A 26,517-nucleotide genomic window follows, 5' to 3' on the forward strand; every position below is an offset into this window, starting at 1 on the left:
CTTAATGGAAAGCATAATTTTCAATACATAACTGTTTATCTTATGTATACTGTAGCAAGATACAAACATATGTTTATTTTAAATAATGAATGACTACAATATAAGTACATGATACAGTGTACTGTGATTCAAAAGGACCCATGATTATACAATAAAGAAATATCAATAACACTATTCAAAAAAGGACAGATTGTCTGAACGGGCCTAAAAAGCCCAGACTTTTAATTTGGATTTTCTATAGTAATGTTAGATAATTGCTTTCAAACGAATCTCTAAAGCATTAAAAACAAAATTCCTTAGTTTTACTAGTAGTTAGTTTTACTTTCCCATTGCAAGGCCTTTCAAATAGAGTGACACAAATAACTCTCACCCACTGGAAAATATATATATAACATTTTCCACATGCACCAAGTTGGAAAATGTGGTTATTTACTATGCAGAATGTTCTTTAGGTTAGAAGATAAAACCTTAAGGGAGAAAAAGGGTCATTACTGCAGTCTTAACTGTACTGTGTGACTGAGCCTACAAACTTTAACAAAATACTGGAGTGGCTATTTCAGAAGAAAGGCCCAAGGTCGGCTTTTATTCAAAAATTACAGATTCATCGAATCTGGAACAAAAGGAACCTTAATAATTGATTCTAACTCCCTTTTCTTACAAAAGAGGTAAATGACCAAACCAGAGAAGTGAAAAGAGATGACCAAAGCTACAGTTAGTTGGTGACAAAAATCAAGGTTATCTAATATCCAGTTCTCTTAACTCCCAATGCAGTATTTTCTTTCTGCCACAAAACAGTTTATGATTTTTCTTATTTTGGACAAACTGAAGCAATAAAATGAAGCAGGTAAAGAAATATTACAACCTAATCATACAAACTGTAGTATTATAGATTTATCAGAGAGGCAGTGAGGTATAATGAAAAACAATAATGAACAGAGATTCAAAATACCCAAATTGGAACTCATCATTTCCTACCTATGTGAGTCTTAACATCTCCAGGCACTGATTAAACTGTAAAATGGTATGTGAATGTCAGTGAATGTTACCACTATAACTTTTTTTTTTAAGTTATACTTTTTAATAAACCCAAATAAGAATTTTTTCCTCCAATAGTACTACATTCTTATAATGGAGCTACTAAGAGTATGACAAGTGGAGAGTCTTAACTGAAAAAAATCTAAACTTGGATTCAAGGGCTAGCTTATTTACACGTGTCTGTCATTAATTTTCACTATGTTAAGATAGCACTGGCTACAGTACTTAAAATGAAGGATAGCTGTATTCTCTCGATAGCAAAAGCAAAATAAAATACACTGGATGAAGAACTTTAGGAAAGCTCTTTTCCACACATTTTATGGGCTTTTATGCTATGTTATGCTAAAAACAGAGCAGAATGATAGAGTGGAGTAAAAAAAAATGCAGACTGGAATCTTGGCTCCCAAAAGTACTAGCTGTGCTACTTGAATACTTCTCAGGCCCTAGCTTTCCTCAAAAGAGAATTGTGAGAAGTAGAAGTAACCAAGGTAAAACATCTAGCTCAGTGCACCTGGCATACAGGATATATTTAATAATCATTATTAAATGTGAAAGGAAATTATCAAAATTTGCCACAAAACAAAGTGTACTGCAAGTAATATAAAAGTATTTGAATGAATTTCAATTAAAAGACTAAAACAATTCAGTACGCATTACGTTAACTTATAAGGGTTATCATAGTACAGATTTAATGCCAAAGTGATACAGCAAAGAACAACAATAATTTTCACACCTCCTTATCTTTTTTAAACTCTTTTATCCAACAGTCATCTACTTGGCTATTCTACAGGACACTACATAGCTGCCTAACAGGTACTCTTCTCCCTTGATTTTAACTTAAAATTTTTTTTTTCTACAGCTTTACCCCTGAGTGTGAGATTTAAAGTGTGTGGCCTTCACTAACAACATCCAAAAGCATAATACACAGAATATTCCCTAAAAAAGATTTTAAAGAATTAAATAAAAAATGATAAGCTTTAGTTATCTTCTGCCCAGAAAAAAAATGTGGCCAAGAAAACAATCTTTCACTTTTTGTATTAACCATAACTAATTTGAAATTAGTTGTTATATATTTGCTATAGAAATTTCCTGCACTCACAAAAATTTTCAGAGCTATCTGCTTACTATCATAAAATTATCAGTCCTTTAAAAACCTGTGATTTTTGAGAATTAAAAAAATAATTTGATGTAAATATTTTAGATATGAAAAGCCTGCTTTATCTTATCTACATCTTTTATCCATTGAAAGTAAATATTTAAAATGTTTTCAACGAATTAGCAAGGTTTATTACTTCATGAGAGACCAAATAGTTCATTGTTTTATTACCGGTAAATTAGGTCATTAAGGGGTAAATGACTTTAAGAAACATCAGACAATGAAACTCATTAACACATATCATTTCCAGTCCCTTCTCATTTGTATTTCAGCATGAACACTTCAATTCATAATAAGAGTAGCTTTTTGTTTACAAATAAACACTGTAGAAGATGGAGTTTTCCTCCCTTTTTATCTTAGACATGTTCAGAAAACTTTAGTTTCCAGTTACATACCAATCAAGGTAAACAGACATGCTTGCAGGACTTCCCAGGTAGCGCAGTAGTTAAGAACCCGCCTGCCAATTCAGGGGACACGGGTTCAAGCCCTGGTCCAGGAAAATCCCACATGCTGCGGAGCAACTAAGCCCGTGTGCCAAAACTAGCCCATGTGCCGCAACTACTGAAGCCCACGCGCCTAGACCCTGTGCTCTGCAACAAGACAAGAAACCACAATGAGAAGCCTGCGCACCACAATGAAGAGTAGTCCCTGCTCGCCACAACTCGAGAAAGCCCGCGCGCAGCAACTAAGACCCAACGCAGGCAAAAATAAAAATAAATAAAAAATAAATAAATTTATTTTAAAAACCCAGACATGCTCAAGAAAGCAATACATTTTCTTATTATTTTAGTACCACCAGTACAGATAAACTACAAATTAAAATATAAGATAATTACAAAAACAGGATATAGCAATGCAATTTTAAAGCACAAACTACAAAGAACTCTTTCCAACAATTACTCACACAACCTAAAAGTGAATATCAAAATGATAAAGAGCTGACTGTAATGGCAAAAGGTCATCTTCCACTCAATTCTTCAGTATTTGGGTTTCCCTTTGAAGATTTCTGTTAACTGCTAAATATCTATTCAGTAATTTTAATGACAGTCTGGGCTTTTACAGTAGTACTGAATAGGAAACCATCATAAATTAAGTTTACTGGGTCTCTCTACACTAGGGCAACATAAAGTTCTATTAAACACCAAAACATATCTACTATAATAATTTCTTCCCATGATTAAGTTAAATATGAAAACTCTAAGGAGACCAATTCCTTGATTTTTCTCCACTCCTGGCCTGCAACAGTAACACTGTAGCTCTGCAGTTAAACTCTCCCCAACACTCCCTGTCTTGATCTTTATGGGTAAATTAAAATATTTTTCCCATAAGCATAAAAAGAAATCAAGGAATAGACTAAACTGAAGACCTCAGGTAACAATTTCATCCTCTGCAACTAGTTGGCAAGCTTCCTGAAACTTCTGTCTCACCGTCTTACAATTTCATCCTTCAAATGGAAATGAAGAAAAACACCGAGTGAGATGTACACTGAGCTGTGAGTGATCCCAGGTCAGCCTGATTCTCTGCCAAAAAAGGCCAGGCAACATTTACTCTTCTTGCTGTAGTTTCTTTCTCTTTCTTATCCCGTCAAAAAACCTTCCCGTATATTACTATACTACTGTAATTCACCTGTAGCTACGATACTTCACTTCCCAAAGGAACCACTTCCTGACACTGACTACTCTCTAAAGACGCTTTCGGATGTTTTATTTCCTCACCCATTCCTTAATTCCATTACTATAAACCTCTCTCGCCAGAGGTGGAGTTCTTAGAGACAAAGAGACTTGAATGGATTTTAAGTCTCTCAGACCTTCGTCCCAATCTCAAAGCCTGTACACGTCTACGAGTTCCCAGAAACAATGAGCTACAAAAGTACAGACTAAACGGGAAAGAAGAGGAAGTATCAGAACAATACCCAAAGCAAACAGCACCGAAAACTCGTGGTCGTCTCTATCATCTCAGTCTACCACCCCCACTTCCCTAGTTTAACCAAGGTCTCTCAAACTCGGAGAAAAGCCCCCTGGCCCATAATTTCCCCCTCGCTTCACGAAGAAAGTGGCAGAAAGGAAAGAAGCTAGCTCCCTCCGGTCGATCGGAGCTGTGATGCTTTTTCTGCCGGGTGAAGGGAGGCAAGCCAAGGGTTGTGTAAAGAATGGAAAGCTGAGTGATACTGGGGGGAGGGGGAATTAGGGCGCCAGAGCTAATCCCCCGCCGGGGCCCCGCTGGTGGAAGAGGCAGGAGGCGACCGGTCGGGAGGAAGAGGGAAGCCGGGCTGCACTGGGCTTTCGGGTCGCGAGAAAGGGGAGAGAAGTCTGGCAGTCCTAGAGGCCGGGGGGTGACGGCGCCAGACAAGGGAGGAGGCTCGGTGCGGAGCGAATTTTTCGGGGCATGAGAGAGGGAATCGCCTTCCTCCCGCCACCCTTGCCCCCTCCAAGCGCACACCTCAAACCTGCTCTTGGTCACTCCGTTCACGTCCCTCCTCATGGGGCCGGCGGGTGCGGCCGGGGCCGGGCGCTGCGGCGTGCGGAGTGCAAAGACTGGGGGCCCCGGGCAGGCCCGGGAGTTCCGGCACCGAGAGGAGGCAGAGGAGCTGCGGGCAGGGACCGTCGGCGGGGAGGAGAGACCTCTCGACTCCGGCAGGGCCTCCTCCACCTCCCGCGGTGGTGGCGACGACTGCTCGTCGCTAGCTCTTCTCTCTCCTCAGCCTCAACTTCAACCCAAAACAAAAACACTCCCCACCTACCAGCAACGCCGCTCCTCATTGGGCAGAGCCGCCCGGGCCTTGGAACGGCGTGGGGAGGGGGAGGAGGAGGAGCGCGCGGCGGCGGCGGCGGCGGCGGCGCAGGACCACCCCTCCCCCACCCCCGGGCGCAGCCGGCGACCATCAGCCCGGGAGCAGCCAGAGCGCGGCGGCGGCGGCGGCGGCGGCGGCGGCGGCGGCGGCGGCGGCGGCGGCGGCGGCGGCGGCACGAGCGCGTTCTCGCCTCCAAGGCAGGAAAGCCCACCGCGAGAAGGAGAGGCAGGGAAGTGCCTGTGTGTCTGTGTGTATTTATGTATGGGAGGGGCTGTGGGGCGGATGCGAGTGTGCGCGTGCTCGCCGACCGGTGAGAGAGAAGAAAGCAGGACAACTGCACACAGCACCCGAGCCCCCTCTCCTCTCCTCCGCGGGCAAACAGCACGCACCAACTCACCAAGCACTTGAGCTGTCTGTCTTGTCCTCCCAGCCCCCTAAGTCTTGTCGCTTCCCCGGTAGCCTGTGCTGGCACACATGTCCTTCCCAGCCACCCAACTCCCTTCCCCTATCACTCACTGTCGCCTTGAACCCAAAGTGCAGCAGGCGGTCCCTGCTCGGAGCCATTTTCCTCCTCTCTGGTTGTCTCTAGATTGGGGCAGTGCTGCTGCTGCCGCCACCGCCGCCGCCGCTGTTGCCGCCGCCTCCCCCGCCCCCGTGGATTGCATTACCGGGTGTTGCAGGGAGGCTTGTGGGGCCGCTGCGGAGCGTGGATCTTCCTGTGCATGGATCAGGAGGACAGGGGGACAATTGTGCTGCCCTCTGCTCTGGGGACGTGCGGCAAGGCAGCACCTCGTGCCTTGGGGTCAGGGGGTGCAGTGCAGGAGCTGGGCGACCATTCCTTTAGCTGGGGGAGGGGCGCGCTTTGGTGGATGTGGGGGCGGGTGAGGCAGAAAGGCCTTGGCTTCACCCGCTCCTCCGCCGCCCGACCGCCGCTGGCACCCAATGGGCTCTAGTGCCTGCCCGCCCTCCAATCAGGGCTCTGGTTGGTGAGAACCTGATCCTGACGCCACTTTGGCGGGAGAAACAAGCGTGTCTGAAGGAGCAGGCGGGGGCGCTTGCCCAGCCGTAACATTTATTCTCCTTTCTGTAGAAGCTAGATTGTGTCATATTATACTTTAGCAACCCCAGCCCTCAAGGTCTCAAAACTTATTATCTAATTTCTATGAATTAACGAATAAGAGTTTACCCTTAGAGCGACAAACTACAGAATTATTTCCCAAAGATAAAATATTAGAAACTATCATAAATTCTAGCAGTCCTGGCTGGACCACTTCTAATTGTATTACAAAGTAGATGAGTTTGTCTTCATACCTCTTTTCACTTGCACATTCAGTGACTGGCTTATTAGGAATGTCTGATTAAGAGATGAGCTTATTTAAGAGCAACTAGTGCTGGAGATCTTTTAAAATAGGCATATTTTAGCTGGAAGGCTTATTAACCAACTCCTCAAGAGCTTTTTAAAATTAACTTTTTTATCCTAGAAAGGGCTTCCTAAGCAAGGAAACCAGTTTCAGAAACTCATTCTCAGGCCCACAAAGCCAGGTCTAGATGTTACAGCCTCCTCCTGTGCCAGATACTTTTACTTTTATTGCTTCACTTCAGTCAAATAAGAACAGCCTTTTAGTTGCATCTCATCTAAGAGCAGTTTTCTCCCAGCAAGCACTACTGATGAATTTAGTGACGAAGGCCTGCAAAAGTTAGTAAAACTGGCTTGAGCAGATAAATCAGATGAAAACTTTCACGGGTCTGATTCCCTAATTTCAATTATACTTTCCAGTTAATTTCAAGTAATAGGAAAGACTTTTACTTTGTTAGTTAAAATTTTTTGACTGGACTTTTAAAAAGCTGAATAAACAAAAATTATTCAAAGGTTAAAAATTTATTACACATAGGCATGTTGCTTTTTATCAAAGAAATTTATTCGCATGTAAATAAACACGTTTTTGTAATGCTTGGGGAAAAAAAATCCCACAGATTTTTGTCTACTTTCAAAAAAATGAAAAACCCCGAAGTATTTACAGAACGGCCATATGCACAGAAAATCAAATTTGAAAAGATTTTAGAAAAGACCCTCCCCATCTGCTCGTGATGTACATTTCTGAAACAAAATTTAAAGCTCAGCTTTTGCAACTGAGCATGTTTCCCAACCTAGCTTCTGATATGTTAAGTACTTCCTACCCCTCAAAAAACTAACTCAAGGGTAGAAATCAGGGGGGAGGAAGATTGGGGGGGGGGGGGGGAAAGGTAAAAGAAAATGAGATTGCTTAGGGATTGTGAATAATGAGTTTCCTATACTGGCATCTGCTTTAAGTGACTCATCTGGATACTATGACTCACTGGCTCCCTGGAAGGTTTCTTTGGAGAATTCGTAATAGTGCTGCCCTAAATTTTCAGACCTAGGCCTTAAGGAAAATCCTTCCAAGAGCCACCAACCTCAAGCCTAGTTTTGGCAATTATATCCTGCTTCATTCCCACCGCCCCCCCCCCAAATACTTGTTTTAAAAGAAATTGATTTTTGAACCTGGAATCTTCATGTACATCAGAGCAGGTTTTGACCAAGAACCCCTAACATGAAGCCAAAAGACAGAAGAGGAATCAGGTCAAACTAAGAATACATAAAGACTCCAGCAGCAGAAGATAGGTAGAAGTTGACTTCATGTCCTTGCCGTCTTTTGAAACAGGAGAATGAGTACACCTAGACAGGAGGGAGGTGTCCCAGGCTTGGTTTATTCTGCCTCTTCTCCTCCACCCTGTGGAGAAATGCAGTGCTCCCTGGTTCTCAGGCAGGGTGAAGCAGTTTAGCCCCGGCTCCCTGTTAAGCAAGTTCAGATGCTGGGTCAGTGTGTGGGGTGTGCCCATCGACAAGTCAGGGGCTTATCCTTCATCCAGATCCTAACTCGGGATTCTTTGATCTGGGATGAAGACAGAAAGAGAGAAAAAGCTTCCCAGTTTACTCATTTTGGTATTTGTTGGCTCTGCTTGGGGGAGCTGAGCCCCTGATACTATGCAGTACATTCCCCATAAGATTTTCCCCACCCAGACAAGCTTAAAAACCATTTTTTTTTTTTTTTTCCCTGCAGAAACCAATGGGATAGGATTCAAAACTAGGTGAGAAATCCAACCTGGTTGTATGTCTGAGAGGCTGCTACTGTATCAGCATCACAAGATAAAGCACTCTGGTATCACCTTGCCCATGTCCTCCTTAGTGTCACCCAAGACATTTGACTCTGATACGGTAACCGATAACTTTTCTTGCTCCACTTTGCAATGTTTCGTTTCCTACTTCTTATTACCTTGGGACACAAAAGTGGCAGAGTTGTTGTGAGCTGATGACCAGAAAAGGGAGAACACTAAAGGAAATCAGAGACAGTCAGGAAAGAAAGCCAAAGCTGATTTTCCAACTCTACGCTAACTCCAACCTGCAGAAAGGGATGAATATAGAAATCTTCAATACCTGATGGAAGTCACTCCATTTATCACACACACATACACACACACACACACACACACACACACACATGAATCACCTGGTTTTTTTTTTTTTTTTAATCCAGAAGAGTTGTGCTGGGGATCATGCCCCATCCTGCTGACACAGAACCTGAATGGAATCATCAGGAATGGCACAGTGCAGGTGTCAAAATCAAAGTAAGGCCGCAGAATTTTGAGAGGACCCTCCAAATACTGAGAACTTGTGTTGCACTCAAATGGTCTCCTGGATTTCTATATTTATGAGAAGGGCTTCTTATTGATGTCCCCCAGAATCCAGACTCAGACCTGTTCCTCCAAAAAGGTCCAACTGTGTTGCTACATAGTAGCAAGGGTTTATCTTCATACCCACCTAGCATTCCAGGCCCCCATTACTTCAAGTGAGCTTGAAACTGTTTTAAGTGAACTATGGCTGCAAATTTTTTACTGTTTTATCTAAGGGAGCATACAATGGAATAATTAAAGTCTGGACTCCTTATCCTTGTGATGAAGGGAAACAAGGAGCCCAGCTCTCAGGAATGGCATCAGTTCTCCTACAAACAAAATGCTGGGATGTGGACTTTTGGCACATTGTGGAAATAGGAGAACTATTAATTCTGTACTGGTTTTCATGCCACTGGATCAGGGAGGCTGTCCCACTTTTAAACCTCACTGCATCTGAAAACACGTTTACATCCCAAAAAGCCAGCCCAGCTTTCTTTAAAGGAAAAAGAAACTATAAATCAATACCTCCACAGAAAGATAACTCTTAATATTCCTATGATGTCTGAACCCTATGAAAAACCTCCTAAAACAAAAATACCATTTTGGTTTTCTACTTAACTCCAAAGGTGGACTCGGACTAATCTGCCTCAGCTTGAGACTGCAGGACCAGCACAAGCTGCAAGCTCCCTACCACCAAATAAGCCTCGTTCTTCCACCTCCCATCATTTTGAACCCTGAACCTCATAGAATTAGAAAAAAACACTGTATAAAAGCAAACAGATAAAGGATTGAAATATTACAAATAAATAGCTAAAATCATCTTCCCTCCCCAATCACTCCTAAGAAACAGACACCAAACATTACTTAAGTGTCCAAAATGACCAAAGTCCTTCATTTGCCCACGCCTCAAATGGACAACTACCCAAACAAAGGTGAACAACCTTCATGCAAATGCATCAAGGAATGTATTGCTTTTTCATTTTCTGCCCAGCCCTTCAAATACATGCACTAAAATGTGTTTAAAACATGGCCTAAAAATGGAAAAAGGGAGAAAAAATATATGTGAATATTTCCCACAAAACTGTTTCCCACCCTTCCCTCTCCCTAAGCCCTTCCCACCCCCTCCCTTTCATAAGCAAGTATTTTAACTTTTTTTTTTTTTTTCTGGCAAAGGAACAAGTGACTCGTGGTAACCAGAATCAAACCCTATGGTCTCTTTAGTAGGGTCTGGCTATGCCTTTCTAAATTCACCCCACTTGGTGTCAAAGCCATGCCATTTAAGATTCTTAAAACACAAAATCAGACCTGTCTCACTCCTTATGGTGATTTGCCTATACACTTAGTTTTTCTCTGGCCATGGTTTTTGCTTTAAAAAGTAAGGTTCCTAGTTGCCAATCAGGGCCACATCCATAAGATCATCATCTTCCTCCCCAATCATAAAGTCAGGGCTGAGCCTTGAGGGCCTGTCTGTAGATAAGATTGTGTTACTTGTCATAGACAAGGACTGGTCTGAAGAGATGGGTGATTTAGACCAACTCTCTGGCTTGATGCTATGAGATTTTTTCTTGTCTCGGTCTTTGTCCCGGTCCCGGTCCCTATCTTTGTCTTTTACTTTCTTCTTTTCTTTTTTGTGCTTCTTATGCTTCTCTGTGCTGTACTCTGGAAGAGGTCGGATGCCATCATCTGAGCTGGGACTGTTCTGGTAAGACTTCTCTGCTATGGAGGAGCCTGACTCACTCTCACTGTCCAGATTCTGGGGGGTATATGCTGGTGACTTACTATGACTGGGAGAGCCACGCTCATGCTTTGGAGTGGAACCACTGATGAGTGGAGAGCCATAGTTTTTGGAAGAGGCCATCTGAGGCCTCAGCCCTTCTCCACTACTTTCCCCAGGTTTCTGCAAAGTCACTTTGGCTTTAATGCTGGGGGATCCCCCATCATGCTTGCTGATGATAATTTTTGCCACACCCGTGCTCCCCACATTTTTTGACTCTGAGGTCTTCTTAGATGAATCCACCGAGCCCCCCAAGGTGGAAACCTTTGATTTGTCTTTATCACTTTTCTCACGCTTGCCCTGGAACTCTCCTCCTGACATGTTATGTTTGGAGGACACAGCATGGCTAGAATTTGTGCTCACCCCCATCTGGCCGTCCATTGGGTCTTCACCCCCAGGGCCACTGGTGACAACCCCATGCTTCAGTTTATCTATGACAGCTGTTAAGGACGGCTTCTTATTCCTGCTGGGAGATTTCCCTTTGGAACTCCCATGCTGGTTCTGAGAGGATGACATGGAAGAGCCACTTGAGGAAAAGGAAGAGGAAGATGCTGTACAAGAGTTAGATGATGGGGGAGTTTTCTGAGACAATGAGCCTGAAGATCCTAACCCTGAAGATGACTTCATGCCAGTGCTTGAACTAGTTCCAGACATGTGAGAACCACCAGAACCTGAACTGATAGGAGACTTGGCTTTAGAGGATGGGGGAGTCCCAGGAACAGGCTTCATTGGAGAGGCAAGCTTATCAGAGCCTCCAGGTGGCCTTGAATGGGAAGGGGATATGTTTGGTTTACTCAAAGAAGGATTCATAAGTGATGATGGCTTCCCTTGAGGTTTCATCTTGGTGCTGCTGGAGCCACTGCTCAGTCCATGCTTGGTAATAGGAGAGGAGCCAGGCTTCCCCCCAGACTGGGATGAATTTTTGGACTGGCTAGATCCTGAAGACCCCTGGCTAGAATATATACTGCTACTTAACTTGGAACTTGATGAACCTTCTGATTTACTGCTTTTCATCTTGCCCGAGTTGGAAGCAGAAGACGAGGAAGAATGGCTGTGGTGGCTTTTACTTCCTGAGGAAGACACAGAACCACTGCTGGTATACTGACTGTGAGAGGAGGGCTTGCCCACCATCACAGTTCCCTTAGGAATCTGAATAGTGATTTTGGGAATGGGTGGTGTGGCAACACCTGGGGGAGTCTGAGATCTTCCTGAACTGCCTGGAGATTTGGATCCACCTGTACTAGTAGGTGGGGTGAAAGGTCGGTTAGAAGAACTGTGAGATGGAGACTTTCCCTCAGTGTCTGCCTTCTTCCGTTTTGGAGGCTTATCTTTGCTTTTGCCATCATTAGAAGGGGTTCGACTGCGCTTCCCTGGTTTGCTGTCTAATCCTGGCCCTGATAGACTACTGTTACTGGTGCCATTGCCTTCCTTTACTCTCTTTTGAGTCTTTTCTTTCCCTAAGTCCCCAGTGGTCAGTAAAGGACTCTGGCTACCACTGTGATGCTCCATAAGATCTGTAGGACCCAAAGCCTTACCAGCCACTGCTATTATACTGAAATCAACTGTGTCAGCTTGGCTATTGCCTTTAAACTTAGTCTCCCCATTATCACCTCCAAGCATTGGCACCCCCAAAGTATTTAGTGCCTGAGATGTAAATCCTTTGAAATCATCATTATCTCCACTTTGGCTGCTTTCATCAAAATATTCTTCTCCAAAACCACTTTGGCTCTGGCTGTTCAACAAATCAGGATTGAAATCTACTCCATCAGGAAAAAAATGATTGGTAGGAGAGTCACTACTGGGGCTTCCAGCAGCATCTGCAATAAGGTCAGCTGGATCAGTGTATGGATTTTCATTATTATTGGCTTGAAAGACATCAGGGTCAAAGAGGGCACTCTGAGAATGCCCAGAGCTTGAAGAATCTCGAACAGGGGTGCCAATGGGTGGACAATCGTCACTAGTGCTGGGAAGCTTAGAAGCTTCTTCTGCAATGTCTGAAAGGATATCAGTTACATCCGGGCCAATGCTGTCTGAACTGGATAGTCGGACCATCCTTTGAATACTGGATTGGGGATGAGGTACTGGTTGTGGGTAAGTTGTTGGGGGAGTGCTACACTGGCTTGGAGCTGGAGTGATGTGTGGCGTATCCAGCGTGTCAGCTGTCATGTTGACATCAAAGATAGGGTTCTGTGAGTCAACATCCATTGAAAATAGCTCCCTCTGAAAGTCATCTTCAGTCTGGTGCTTGGGTTTGTCAGGTGGTAATCTTGATGACTTCTTCTTCTTTGCCTTGTTGCTTCCCGAGCACATTTCCATCCGGGGTGAGCCGGAAGAGGAGTTCTGCCTTTCTAAAGGGCTGCTTCCATAAAGGGTTGAGAAATCCTGGGCAGGATTATCTTTAAGAAGGTTCATGAGCATCGGGTGGTTCTTGGTGTTGCCGGCCATCGAAGAGACAGGTGGCGGCGTGTGATGAGGAGGGGTCGGACTCGAGCCAATGGTAGACCCCCCGTTCCCTGTGATTTGCAACAAACTGGTAAGAATTGGGTTCTGAGATACCTTGCTGAAGTCCTCCCCATGGCCCACCGACTCATGCCGATCTTTGATGCTCATGCTCATATTAAACAAGGTGGTAATGGGACCCCCCGGAAAGGTGTTGGTTGGTGTAGTGGTACCACTCATTGGGTTGTTGCCTGTGGTCATGCCATACCCTGGGCTGCTAGCCGGGGGCAGGTTCTTTTTCACCATGTCTTCAACTGTCTCTGCAATGAGGGACAGTGCTGGAGTGTCGGCCTGAATGGTTTCAGCTTTCCTCCGAATAGCCCTCATCGTCACAGGGATGGACATACATCTGTAAAATAAGATGGAAAAAACAAAGTTAATACTGCACTAGCTGCTAATGAAACCAACTTTTTATTTGGGAAAACAGGCTTTAATTTTGCCTGAGACTTACATATGCCAAAAGGTTTACAATAAGCAGCTTTCAGGCAAGGCAAATAACCCGCAAGGCAGGAGCAGTTCTATGAAATGCCAGAGCTTTGGGTAAACTCATTCTAAAAAGAATCTGGGGGCTTCCCTGGTAGTGCAGTGGTTAAGAATCCGCCTGCCAATGCAGGGGACACGGGTTCGAGCCCTGGTCCGGGAAGATCCCACATGTCACAGAGCAACTAAGCCCGTGTGCCACAACTACCGAGCCTGTGCTCTGGAGCCCGTGTGCCACAACTACTGAAGCCCGCGCACCTAGAGCCCATGCTCTGCAACAGGAGAAGCCACCGCAATGAGAAGCCCACACACCGCAACGAAGAGTGGCCCCCGCTCGCTGCAACTAGAGAGAGTCTGCGCGCAGCGAGGAAGACCCAACGCAGCCAAAAAAAAATTAAAAATAAAAAGAATCTGGAAGGAATTCCCTGGCGGTCCAGTGGTTAGGACTCCATGCTTCCACTGCCGGGGGCACGGATTCGATCCCTAGTTGGGGAAGTGAGATCCCGCAAGCTGCACAGCGCAACCCAAAAAAAAAAAAAAAGAATCTGGACCAGAGACAATCATCAACCTCTTTTGAAGTGCCACCAAATAAACCAACCATAAACAAGAGTCCAAATAATTAGACATCATACTGAACTAAAATAAAACTGGTAATAATGAACTCAGTAAGAAAATGCCCTCCTTTTGGGCTTTACATGTGATTAATGGTATATATAATTTATCTTAATTGATGAACCATTAGAAAAACCTCTTGACCCATCAAGTTCTAAACTTTAATGGCTTAGATCACCCCAAAGCTATGCTGTGAAAAGTGCTACCACTGGCAGGAAATCGTTTTAATTTTAAAGCAAAGCACTTTTTATGTTACAGATAAATTTATGTTTATAAACATGTTTGAAAATATTTTGCTCTAAAATATGTCAGCAACCTTTCTTAAAGGACCAGATAGTAATGTTTTAGACTTTCAAAGATCATATGGTTTCTGTCCAACTACTCTGCCATCTTAGCTCAAAAGCCACCATAAACAATACGTAAATGAACAGATGTGTTCACTTACAGCTATGTTTTATTGTGTTCCAATAAAATTTATTTACTAAACAGACCACTGCTACCTACTCCAAAAAAATCTTGAAATTATGGGAAGCTGACTGGCTTAAGGATCTTCCCACATACTGCCATTTGACGCATTATATGTGTTTAAAAAAAAAATGACACAGAGGAAAAAGTGGACAAAGATCTACATCTTATTTCAGCTCTCTCCCTCATAAAAGAACCCTAATGTGGGGCCTGAAGTTACCTACCTTACTTCCTATTACTCATAATGAGATTTATAAAACCAAAAAGCTCACATTGCTTCTGATCCAAAAGCAGAGAAGGGTGAATTCAAAGCAGTGACTAAATGCTTTCCTACTAAATTTCCAATTCACTCTAATACTGAAAACAACATTCCTTATACACCTCTTAATGGGACTCTGATGGAAAAGGGCCAGTGCTACCTTTGAACAACTTTGGCAATGAAGTCATCTGTGCAGATGAGTGCATCTGACAGCCCCTTGTAGAGTTTACAGCTCACATGTGTTGAGTCCTGCACATCCATTACCACTGAAAGAAAAAATATATAGGAGGCATTTAAGATAGATTCAGCTTCAGTTTCTGACTTTTCAAAAAAAGATAAAGGGACCAAACTGCTGCCCTGAGAGAGGTGCTAGCCACCCACATAACTCACCACACACCAGGGAGTCATTCACAGGGTGCTGAAAAGATACGCTGAAACGGGATTCTGAGAGGGGACACACTTCAAATTGGAGGAGCCCAGGAGAATCTAAAAGGCAAAGAAAAGGATCATAAAATAATCAACCAAATAAAAGATTTGAGACATGTAAATGGTAATTATTAACTATGAAATTTTCTCTCCCGCATTGGAAACTAAATCCCACACATTTTTTTAATACACAAAACCTACTATGTCACCCACAGGTGACTAAAGGTATCAGATTCCAAGGAATCTACCAGTATATGTTACAAATACTCCAAAACAAATAAGTAACTAAACTTCAGTTTTCTAAAATGAAGGCACTTAATCCCAATTGATAAAGTCCTTGGCAGATATAAAGACCCTGCCTTGAAAGTGAATTCTGAAAATAAATGTGGCCAGGAGGAGTTTCTCATTCTATTTGATAAGCGGACATTAGAACCACTACCATAAACCCTGCCTTCTACCAGTATACAGCTGTTAGCTATACACTCCATAGTTTGGTAAGCACAGATGTAGGGGCTACAATCTAAAATGATATATTTATGCCAAATACACTGATATATAACTATTATCATTGGTTTCTAAGCCAAACAGGCTGACAGCCCAGAGACAAGGATTATATACTTTCTTGGGAAAAAGCATAAATCTCTGTAGGACTAACTTCATAACTATCTCACAAAAACTCATTTTTAAATACCGTGAAGCTATGTGGAAAATTCTCCTAGGATTGAAATATATGAAACAGAAGGGTCATAAGGACACTTGCACATGCTCTGTGTCATTACTCCAACTTTCTAAAATTTCTCATTTCTAAAGCAATTCTTATTTCCATAAAAGATATCTCCTGATTTACCTTCCATTTCTTCTTGCCTACCATTTGCGCTGATACAGCTCTATCACTGAAGTGCTTTACAACTAAAGTAAAAAATTAACTATGGTTAACTAGAGCAGCCAAAATTCATATCAAGATTTCTAATAGCAAACTGTTTGAAAAACATCAGCATTCCAGCATCCTGGGAGAAAAAAGAGAAGGGCACAGGTCTCATCCTTTTTTAAGCTATATGATTAAGTTCTCCAAAGAATGGGGAGAGGAAATATACTCAGGACTAAAACGTGGGAACCACTGTCCTAACAACCTAAATTTGAGATATCAAGAACTCCTCTCTTCCTGCAGAATCCCGAATTCTACCTTATATATCTGCTGCAAGGTTCAGGCCCTTAGGTACCCAGTTATACTGCTGCATGCAGAAAAAGAGTAAGTCCATTGCAAAAAAATCCAGTGGTTTCCAAATGCCAATTTACAGACTGGTTCCATCAAAATTATTCATGGAGCTTGAACTAGATTCCCAACTTCTCCCACATTAAGTTCATTTGGGTAAGAAAACCAAATATATGTAGTTTTAAAAGCTCCACAGGTGATATGATGGGCCACAAAATTAGAGAACTACTAGAGTAGTCAGTTTCCATTTACCAGTAAGTATATCAAAAGGAAAGGCAGTACCTTCTTTCAGAATAGTTCTTTTGACACAGCTTCCAATTAGGGTGTTATAGGCCACTTGGTGTCTGATCAGATTCAGGATAAGAGGAACCCGGCCAGGGTGCTGAAAGGTGATTTTGCTAACAAGGGTTCCCTGTAGACTTCTACCATCTGGAAGAGGAGCATCCTTGTTGAGGAAATAGCAGTGCTGCTGACCTGGAAGAGCCTGGGCAAAAAGAACAAAGGAAACAAATGCTATTTACTCACCCACTGTACTCCAACCACAAACTATCCTTAAAAAAAACCTACTCCTCAAAAATCAGCAATTTCTTGCTGAATATTAAAGCTCCACAGTTCTTTGGTCAGCTAATGTTAAATGCCACACACTCGCTTGGCTGAAAAGACCCCTTCTTTGTAAATGTTCTGCTAGTGGTTTCCTAATCTAGCTAACATAAAAATTACCTCAGAAATCTGTATAAAAGAGGTCCCTGGACCACAAGTGCAAAATCTATTATTTTTAATAACGCCCTATATAGTTATAACAGAGCCAGAATTTGGGAACTATTACTTAATCCAGACTATTGTCAAACATTCAAATAAATTCAAGTCCAGATGTGGTTTTAAAACGCTCCTTAATTTATTCATTCCAGTACTTTCTTCTCTGTTAAATACTTTGCAGATTATAAACTCATGGCACTTGAAAGAATTAAACAGCAAGAACTCTTAATACCTACTTATATGCTTGTAAAAGTTCAGAATACCATTAAGACACTTTCACCTGAAATTTCAACAATGAAATGTACGTTGTTTCCTGACTTGGAAGCTCCTGCTCTTTCTTCAGTATGTTTCAGAGATTTCTGTAATTTCCTGCCTGACTGAGGAAATAGGACATGATCCAGCGGTCCAAAAGAACATCATCTGACCTCAGTTATCCTATAAAAGGAAGATTCTGATCTTGGGTCCAAACATAATCTACAACAATTCATAGGGCCTTACTTACAGCATAAAATCGCATGTTGTGATTCAAAGGTATAGGGTCAGGGTCCTTTGACAGCTCAAATTGAGTGATCAGTTCATAAAGGGGTACATAAGTTGGTTGGGTTTCAAACAGTGGAATTCCTAGAAAAACAAAGATCAATACAATGATCACAGTAAGATGAAAACGTCGACAGCTCAGTTTTCCCTTCATGAGTTCTACTTCATTCGCCCATTTATTCAAAAAGTACTTACTAATAAGCAAAAGCACCATGACATCTATACCCATCAGTGGTTTTTTGAGGCCAAGACTGAAAGAGGTCTAAGATAATCTGAATGTGAAGTTTGCTTTTCACTTTTATAACAATTATTAGCTCCTGATGCTTCTTAAAACTCACCTGTGCAGTTCTGAAGTTTCTGAACAAATGCTCTAGATACTGGGATTGGCTGGGGAAATTTCAAGAAGAAACAGGCAGGAAGATCAACACTGTTGGCACTGGTGATTGAGGAGAAGGAGGGAGTCCTTCAAAAAAAAAAAAAAGGTAGAGGATTGGGATTTTGAATTGATGTGAAAATGAAAAATCTAAACACTCATTCTTAGACATGTCTGTATCATATAACCACCTACTCACAAAACCTATCAAAAGTTCACTCTTTGAACTTCTTTCCCCCAATTCCAAAATATCCTGTTTGTTAACCCTAGAGTATCTTATCAAACATCTATCCTGAGGCACCTTCTCTAGTTATTACTCCAGCATAGCTCTAAATCAACATAAAGTCCCATAGGAAAATCCCATAGAGCAATCATTAAACCAGAGCAAGTAGCACAGTTCTCTTCTTTCTCTCTCAGGATAAGAATGTGTTCTATGAGCAGACTTCAAAGAGGAACATGCAAATATTGAAAAGAGAAATTAAATGGGTAAAACAAAAAGCCCATCTCTAGAAAGTCAAGTGGGGGAAGAAGAGCCAAGTCAAAGTAATACCTGTTTCTTACTGGGCTTAAGGTTGAAATAAATGGACATTGCTATCCTAGAATTATATTTAACTTACCATTTGTTGTCAACTGGATGTGACCCCATAATTAATGGTGCAATTGGGAGTTTATACATAGCAGATGTTCCTTCGATTGTCACTGATGCATTCATGCCCAAAGATCGAGGAACTGAGAAAAGGAAAGAAAAATGGTATTCTCCAAAGTAACATGAATTATAAGGATCTTGGGTTTCCCTGGTGGCGCAGTGGTTAAGAATCCACCTGCCAATGCAGGGCACATGGGTTCGATCCCTGGCCCTGGAAGATCCCACATGCTGCGGAGCAACTAAGCCCATGCGCCCCAACTACTGAGCCTGTGCTCTAGAGCCTGCGAGCCACAACTACTGAGCTCACGTGCCACAACTACTGAAGCCCGTGCGCCTAGAGCCCATGCTCCGCAACAAGAGAAGCCATGACAATGAGAAGCCCACGCAGCACAACGAAGAGTGGCCCCAGCTTGCCGCAACTAGAGAATGCCTGCACACAGCAGCGAAGACCAAACACAGCCAAAAATAAAAGCAAATAAATAAATAAATTTATTTTTTAAAAAAAGAAATAAAAAAAAATTATAAGCATCTTAACATTAAAAAAAAAAAAGCTAACTTCTGTATAATCTGTCAGCCCTAATTTGTTTGTCAGATACTATAATACCTATATAACTTAGAAATGCTACAAGTTATCTTTCTAACCAAGCAATATTTCTGTCAGTAAATAAAACAAAATACAGGAAACAATGCAGTCCAAGGAAAAAAAAATTGTAAAGGCTCATTACCAATATTTACTTATTTTCTCCAACTTCAGAAAGCATTCAAGTAGAATTATGATTATAGGATAGTCAATGACTGAAGTTAAAAGGGGACCAAATGAGGTATTAGGCCATTTCTCATTATGTTTTAGTCTATTAACGTCCAAATATAGGGAATTCCCTGGTGGTCCAGTTGTTAGGACTTCGGGCTTTCACTGCCAAGGGCATGGGTTCAATCCCTGGTCTAAGATCCATCAAGCCGTGCTGCACGGCCAAAAAAAAAAAAAAGTGCAAATTCAAAGTAAGATCCATTATTTTAGTTCTTTAGTAAGTTGGCTAATTTCTTTACCTTTAAAGTAATGATTAAAGGGGATTATTTCAAGTCAGATGGTTTACATTTTTTCATTTACTCATTTACTTATTCAAAAGGAATTATTAAGCTTTTATTATTATGTATGTATGTGTACATATAGATATGTATATCTGTAGGAGTGTATGTGAATGTATCAGATGCAAACTCTGGTAGAAATGGAAAACTTTGGTAGGGATGGCAAATTTATTTGGGAGTAGCAAACCAGAAAGTACAGGCAGGCCTGGGCATTCAAATTTTTGAAAATATTCTTTAAACACTGAGCAAAACCTTCAGTTACTTTACAGTGAAAGTCTTACCATTATTCTCATGCAAAATGATAGGGGATGTAGTCTTATCATCCAGCAGGTCAGAAGGAGAGGCATAATACTTCAAGTTCATTAAATGACCTATGCAAAATAAAACATCACTACTTTTTTATCAGGTAAATTACAAATAAAGAAAAACATTCCCGTTCCTATAAACCTATATACAAGAAAATAGTTTCAGATATGAGGACTAATGATCCAAAGCAGCTTATGAAATATGACAGAAGCATAAATATTGATTCTAGCAGCAACAATTTACTTCACAATTTAAAAAAAAAAAACTAGGGGAGGGCAGGTGTTGACACCTTAGAAACCATTAAAAAAATACACAAATGAGAGAGGGATAAATTAGTAGTTTGGAATTGGCATATACAAACTACTATAAATAAAATAAACAACAGGGTCCTACTGTAAAGCATAGGGAACCATACATAATATCTTGTAATAAACTTACGGAAAAGAATGTGCAAAAGAAAAAAAAAAAAAATATATATATATATATATATATATAACTGAATCACTTTGCTCTATACCAGAAACTAATACAACATTGTAAATCAACTATATTTCAATTAAAAAAAACAGAAACACAAATGACTGGTAATTTTCACCTTCTGCTTATAAACCCAAGGTGAAATTGTAAGTAATAACCCCTCAACTAAAATGAGACACTTTTCTAAACAGGCAAAATAGAATCACATACCCCCACTTCTTGGAGTGAGATAGCCAACACTTCCATGAAGAATCTTATCCAAGGGACCAGCATTGGTTGCTTTCCTGCAAGACAAATGATCTATGTTTGCTTATATTTAAGCCCTGAAGGTACTAGTGTACAATGTGATAATGAGTTCAGCTCTTAAACATCTTATAATTCTATCCCAATGACTCTATCTTGTACTTGGGCATTTAACAATTGTATTTCAACTTCAAAGTGAAGGGATTATTTCTAAGAATACATCAGTATGTAATATGGTGAACAAAAATTACAACTATACTATTATTTATCAGAAGGGAGGCCAGGTTTGACAATCTTCTGATAAAACCTAAGGAATACCAACCAACAACTTAGGGATACTGATACTCAGAAAATGGAATGCAATCACTTGGGAAGTGAAAGGATATGGACAAGATGTACAATACAGGTAAAACATAGATGCATAGTAACATACATCTATAATATATATTAAAAAAAATAAGAGCCTAGTAACCCCATAGATGAAAAACTTTAAGAACAAGGTCAAACAGAATTGACACTTTAGCCAGTCTTACCAATACATAACTGCCATTTTAGATAGATCCTGTTCTAAGGACTGGAGAGCCAAGTACATTTTAGTCTTCAGTTTGCTAGAAAGTAAATAAAGAAAACAAGAATTAAATAGTTGACAAATATACATATATACACAAACATGAAAGCCTAGAGAGCAAGTCTACCTTAGAGGCAACTAAGATATCTATTTAAAAAACAAAATAAAACTTTAAAATGTTAAAAAAAAAAAATCATTACTGATCTACCAAAGCTAATTTTTATCTCTACTTAAAAGAGCCAAGCAGGTATACAGAATCCCAGGTAGGTTAAAAAGAAAAGTGGCAACCCAGTTCCATAACAATTTCTTTCAGCCTAGAAATCAGTATGTTGAAGACATCTCAAGGATTATCTTCTAGCACTATAATCCATTAATGCAGATATTTGTTTATTTAAAATACCTTTAAAAGACATTAAGTTGGAAGCTGAGCTATACATTGTCAGTATGAGTAGAAATCACAAATGAGCTAGGGCAGAAGGCTTGGCAAATTTCTAAGTACAAAATGGTTTATAGATTTATACTAATTTTTCCAAAAAAAGCAAAAAAATAAAAATACTTACTTGTCCCCTGGAAGGTTATAAAGATTAACAAGACCCTTAAGGTGCTTAGAAAATTCATCAAAATTTTTTTCCCTATAAGAAGTTCAGGGGAGAGGGAAGAGAATAAAACATACAATTACTATTCAATCTTATCAGCAAAGTGCCAAAAATCATGGCTATATAAAACTAATCTTAATAATTTGCTTTACTCTTTTTCCCCAAAAGTTTTCTAGAATCAATCAAAAGTAGGAAAAGAAAATGCAATGTATTCCTTTCTCTGCCCCATTTTTCTGGAGGAGGTGCTAATAAGCAGTATAAAAGATAGTCAAAAAGACCTGATAACTCATATAGTAATTCCCTCTTAAGTAATGAGACTTGGTTTAAATAAATCACTTTTTCTCCTCTTAATTTGTAACTGAGATGATTGGATGTCATGAGGAAAAAGAACTTTTGGAGAGAAAATGGAAATAAATAAATTGGGAAGATAGAACACTTCATGTATAGAGATAGAACACTTCATGTATACAGATAGAACACTTTTCATGTATACGGCAACATAAGAGCAAAGAAGGAAAATGAACACTAGGAGAGAGATGGGAGACCTAAGGAAAAGGAGAATGGGTACTGTGGAGGCAAACCACATATTCCAAAATGTTCCTATGACTAGCTTTACCCCAGGAAAAAGTAACTACTACTATGAACCCCTGGCTTCCTAGAAACTAATATTCAGGCATGGATTCTTAGTCAAATAAGCTTTTGTGAGCAGGAATCCAACATAACTCAACAATTCTAACTCTCTACATCTTTTTTCAAACTTAAAAACAAAAACAATGTCTCTTGAAAGCTGTACTGCTCTGACAATGTCAGATACTTGGTCAGGCATTTATTGAACACTTACTGCCCAAAGTGCCATGAAGACATTAAAAGGAAGCAAGAGCAGCAGCAAAATATATTCCCTACCTTAAAATTACCATCTATACAAAGTGATCAAAAATACCAGGTAGGACTTCCCTGGTGGTGCAGTGGTTAAGAATCCACCTGCCAATGCAGGGGACATGGGTTTGAGCCCTGGTTCGGGAAGATCCCACATGCAGCGGAGCAACTAAGCCCTTGCACCACAACTACTGAGCCTGAACTCTAGATCCCGCGAGCCACAACTACTGAGCCCACGCGCCACAACTACTGAAGCCTGCGCGCCTAGAGCCCGTGCTCCTCAACAAGAGAAGCCATCGCAACGAGAAGCCCGCACACCACACGGAAGAGTAGCCCCCGCTTGCCGCAACTAGAGAAAGCCACACGCAGCAACGAAGACCCAATGCAGCCAAAAATAAATAAATTTAAAAAAAAACAAAACCAGGTAAAGACTAATATTCTTCCTAAGGTTCCCACTTTCAAACATGCCTACAAATTAACTTTAGAACACCATCAGTTCATAAATTGGTATGGTCTCTTACTCCACATTAGAGCCAGAAATATTTTTTTCCTGGACTATTCTGGTAATACACCTTTGCTAGACTTATTGAGTTAATGAAATCATAAAATGTTATTTTTTTATGTTGCACTGCAATTTTTCAAAGCTCGTTCAAATCTGGTGTATTTGGCTATAAGGACATTAAACTGATCATTGAGAAGACTGAGTGTAAAACTTATTTCCTCAATATTAACACCCTTTCTAAGACTCCTCCATGTGATATCTGATAACTTCACTATAATTTAAAACATAAAATTGACGTAATGACTTTCTCAAATTCCCAGAGAGTTAGTTCTGGGTTTAAATTTAAGCATGAAAATTTCCACTCAATTCAAAGAGAAAAGATAAGCCAATGGCAAAAAACATCAATTACTAAAAGAGACTGTCTTCAAGCCTATCACTTTACTATAATGGGACCCATATACCTTAAATATAAAACAATTTTTCTCAAAGTTGAAGTGAAAAAAAGTTCTTTTCATGGTATAGACTCAATTTTCTCAAGCTTTCTCTGATTCAATAATTAGGTTCTATTTATTTTTGTTCCACACAGAATTCCTAAGGTTAGCTCAGTAGTTCTCAACCAGGAGTGATTTTGCCCTCCAGAGGACACCTGACAATATCTGGAGATATTTTTGATTATCATAATTCAGGAGATATTACTAGCAACTAGTTGGGAGAGACCAGGGATGCTGTTAAACATCCAACAATGAACTGGGCAGCCCCCTACAGCAAAGAATTTCCCAACCCAAATTTCAGTACTGTCAAGGTTGAAAAACCCTGGGATAGACGGAATAGGGTAAAAAAAAAAATCAAGCTAAGTCAATTCTGAAAGTGAACAAGTACAGACTATGAAAAATCTTGACCCAAGAAAATAAATTTGTTCCTCAGGAAAGTAACTTCTGACCATCCTCAAAACTTAGCTATAAAGAATAGCACTGTCGGGCTTCCCTGGTGGTGCAGTGGTTAAGAATCCGCCTGCCAATGCAGGGGACACAGGTTCGAGCCCTGGTCCAGGAAGATCCCACATGCCGCAAAGCAACTAAGCCCGTGCGCCACAACTACTGAGAATGCATGCCACAACCACTGAAGCCTGCGTGCCTAGACCCCGTGCTCCACAACAAGAGAAGCCACCGCAATAGAAGCCCGCGCACCGCAACAAGAGTACCCCCGCTCGCCGCAACTACAGAAAGCCCGCACGCAGCAACAAGGACCCAACACAGCCAAAAATTTTTTTAAAAATTAAAAGAAGGGGGCTTCCCTGGTGGCGCAGTGGTTGAGAATCCGCCTGCCAATGCAGGGGACGCGGGTTCGAGCCCTGGTTTGGGAAGATCCCACATGGCGCGGAGTAACTGGGCCCGTGAGCCACAACTACTGAGCCTGAGCGTCTGGAGCCTCTGCTCCGCAACAAAAGAGGCCGCAATAGTGAGAGGCCCGCGCACCGCGATGAAGACTGGCCCCCACTTGCCACAACTGGAGAAAGCCCTCGCACAGAAATGAAGACCCAACACAGCCAAAAATAAAAATAATTAAAAAATAATAATAATAATAATAATAATAAGTAAATAATAAATTAAAAAAAAATTAAAAGAAAAAAAAGAATAGCACTGTCTGCCAATATCAGGGAATATAAATGTCATCTGCTCACCTTAGCTGCTGTACAAGCTCTGGACAGCTCTGAAATTAAAGAAATTATGTTAAAATTTTAAACTACTTTAAGACACTTTAAGACATCAAAAGTTTTTCTCTTTTATTAATAACACATGCTTTATAACAAAAACATTAAAACTATAGAAGGTTCTTATATTAAGATATCAAAAATATCTTCTCCTACTTGGTAAACCATGGGTTGGGTCAGGAAATTAAAGATTAAAATATATATGAAATAGCTTATAAAGGAATCAACTTTCAGCTGCTTGTTTAAAACATTAGGACCTCTCTTTAAAGCCATCCTTGGAATCCATATTCAACTGTCTGGTTATACACATTTTACATTCCTCTCTATTACAGGGTTTTTCAGAGACATTAGTTATGTACAAAATTATCTGTCCTTCTTGATTATAAGTTCTTTGAGGTAGGAACTTTAAATTATTTGTATCCCCAGAACCTATTGTTCAATTGCGGCTCATGTTTGTTGATATGAAATGGAAAGGGTTCCTCTGGTGTTTCCTTTTGTCAAAGCCTCTGGATGATGTCAGAGATGGACCCAGATTATACTAAATTCCACTCTACAGCTACTGATGTTGTAGCCCATCACATCATCTCTATAGTGGCTCATGAAAAAAACCTAAACCCAAGCTATTTCAAACCCCAACAATTCCTTTTAAAATTAATGTCCCTAAGTAAACCCCACAGATTCCAGTGAAATATCAACAACACATACCACAGGATTCTCCCCATGGTGAGCCACTTTTACATCACAAAGCTGTCCTGCAGGATCTAACTGCACTTCCACATAGAACATATCTGACGTGATGTAACATTCAGTGCCACTGGCACTGAGATGAGAGCCCAGTCTAGCAGGAACAAATCAAAACAAAAATTAATAGAAGACACATAAATAAAGCCACCCAAAGTCAACACTAAGTTAAACATTTCTGCCTACAGATACACTACTTACCCATTCTGTCTTGCTATAGACTCCAAACGGTCAGTCATTGCTGGTAAAGACGTTACTACAAAAGGGTGAAAAAAGGAAATCACAAAAGATGTTCCAAATAAATTGTATTCTTCAGAGCCAGAAACATCCTGAGAGTGTATCTATCCTTCCAAAGCCAGAAACACATTCAATAGTTCAAATGCTTATAATGTGCATAAAGTTCTTTGGTAAGGCTTAGCTGTGGCCTAAGCAGTAATAAGGATCAAAAAAGATTTGAAAAAAATGATTGGACCTTTCTCCTCTCTTTTTTATTACTCATTTGGGACAAGTTATCTTTAATTTAAAGAAGACACACTTAGGGACTTCCCTGGAGGTCCAGTGGTTAAGACTACGCGCTTCCACTGAAGGGGTCGCGGGTTCAATTGCTGGTCGGGGATCTAAGATCCTACATGCCGCTCGGTGCGGCTAAAAAAAAAAAAAAGACACATTTATCTGCTAATGCTAGAATAAGGAAGATTA

General features: G+C 40.9%; 2 protein-coding genes across 14 annotated transcripts in view; both read right to left on the reverse strand.

The window, feature by feature from the left end:
• Positions 1-5,637, reverse strand: part of FBXL20 (F-box and leucine rich repeat protein 20) — a 115,766-nt gene extending 110,129 nt beyond the window's left edge. For 2 of the 4 annotated variants that reach the window (XM_082373496.1, XM_082373495.1), the window contains exon 1: positions 5,499-5,637. In XM_082373496.1, the coding sequence (XP_082229622.1) occupies positions 5,499-5,546 (48 nt within the window). In that variant the 5' untranslated portion in view covers positions 5,547-5,637. Of the gene's footprint in view, positions 1-4,630; positions 4,787-5,498 lie in introns of those variants that run through there. The other 2 variants (XR_014238682.1, XM_082373494.1) reach the window with 2 other exon arrangements.
• MED1 (mediator complex subunit 1) overlaps positions 1-26,517 on the reverse strand; it is an 89,814-nt gene that overhangs the window by 54,592 nt on the left and 8,705 nt on the right. For 3 of the 10 annotated variants that reach the window (XM_082373428.1, XM_082373427.1, XM_082373425.1), the window contains 14 exons: positions 26,020-26,074; positions 25,783-25,915; positions 25,048-25,076; positions 21,953-22,024; positions 21,358-21,432; positions 20,792-20,865; positions 20,080-20,169; positions 18,684-18,795; positions 18,032-18,156; positions 17,659-17,777; positions 16,683-16,884; positions 15,152-15,247; positions 14,922-15,027; positions 7,997-13,294 (listed from right to left, as the gene is read on the reverse strand). In XM_082373428.1, the coding sequence (XP_082229554.1) occupies positions 10,057-13,294; positions 14,922-15,027; positions 15,152-15,247; positions 16,683-16,884; positions 17,659-17,777; positions 18,032-18,156; positions 18,684-18,795; positions 20,080-20,169; positions 20,792-20,865; positions 21,358-21,432; positions 21,953-22,024; positions 25,048-25,076; positions 25,783-25,915; positions 26,020-26,074 (4,526 nt within the window). In that variant the 3' untranslated portion in view covers positions 7,997-10,056. Of the gene's footprint in view, positions 1-4,630; positions 7,895-7,996; positions 13,295-14,921; positions 15,028-15,151; positions 15,248-16,682; positions 16,885-17,658; positions 17,778-18,031; positions 18,157-18,683; positions 18,796-20,079; positions 20,170-20,791; positions 20,866-21,357; positions 21,433-21,952; positions 22,025-25,047; positions 25,077-25,782; positions 25,916-26,019; positions 26,075-26,517 lie in introns of those variants that run through there. The other 7 variants (XM_082373432.1, XM_082373431.1, XM_082373426.1 and 4 more) reach the window with 6 other exon arrangements.

This window comes from Balaenoptera borealis (genome assembly GCF_965194805.1).
Source record: "Balaenoptera borealis genome assembly, chromosome: 20".
Classification (NCBI taxonomy): Eukaryota; Metazoa; Chordata; class Mammalia; order Artiodactyla; family Balaenopteridae; genus Balaenoptera; species Balaenoptera borealis.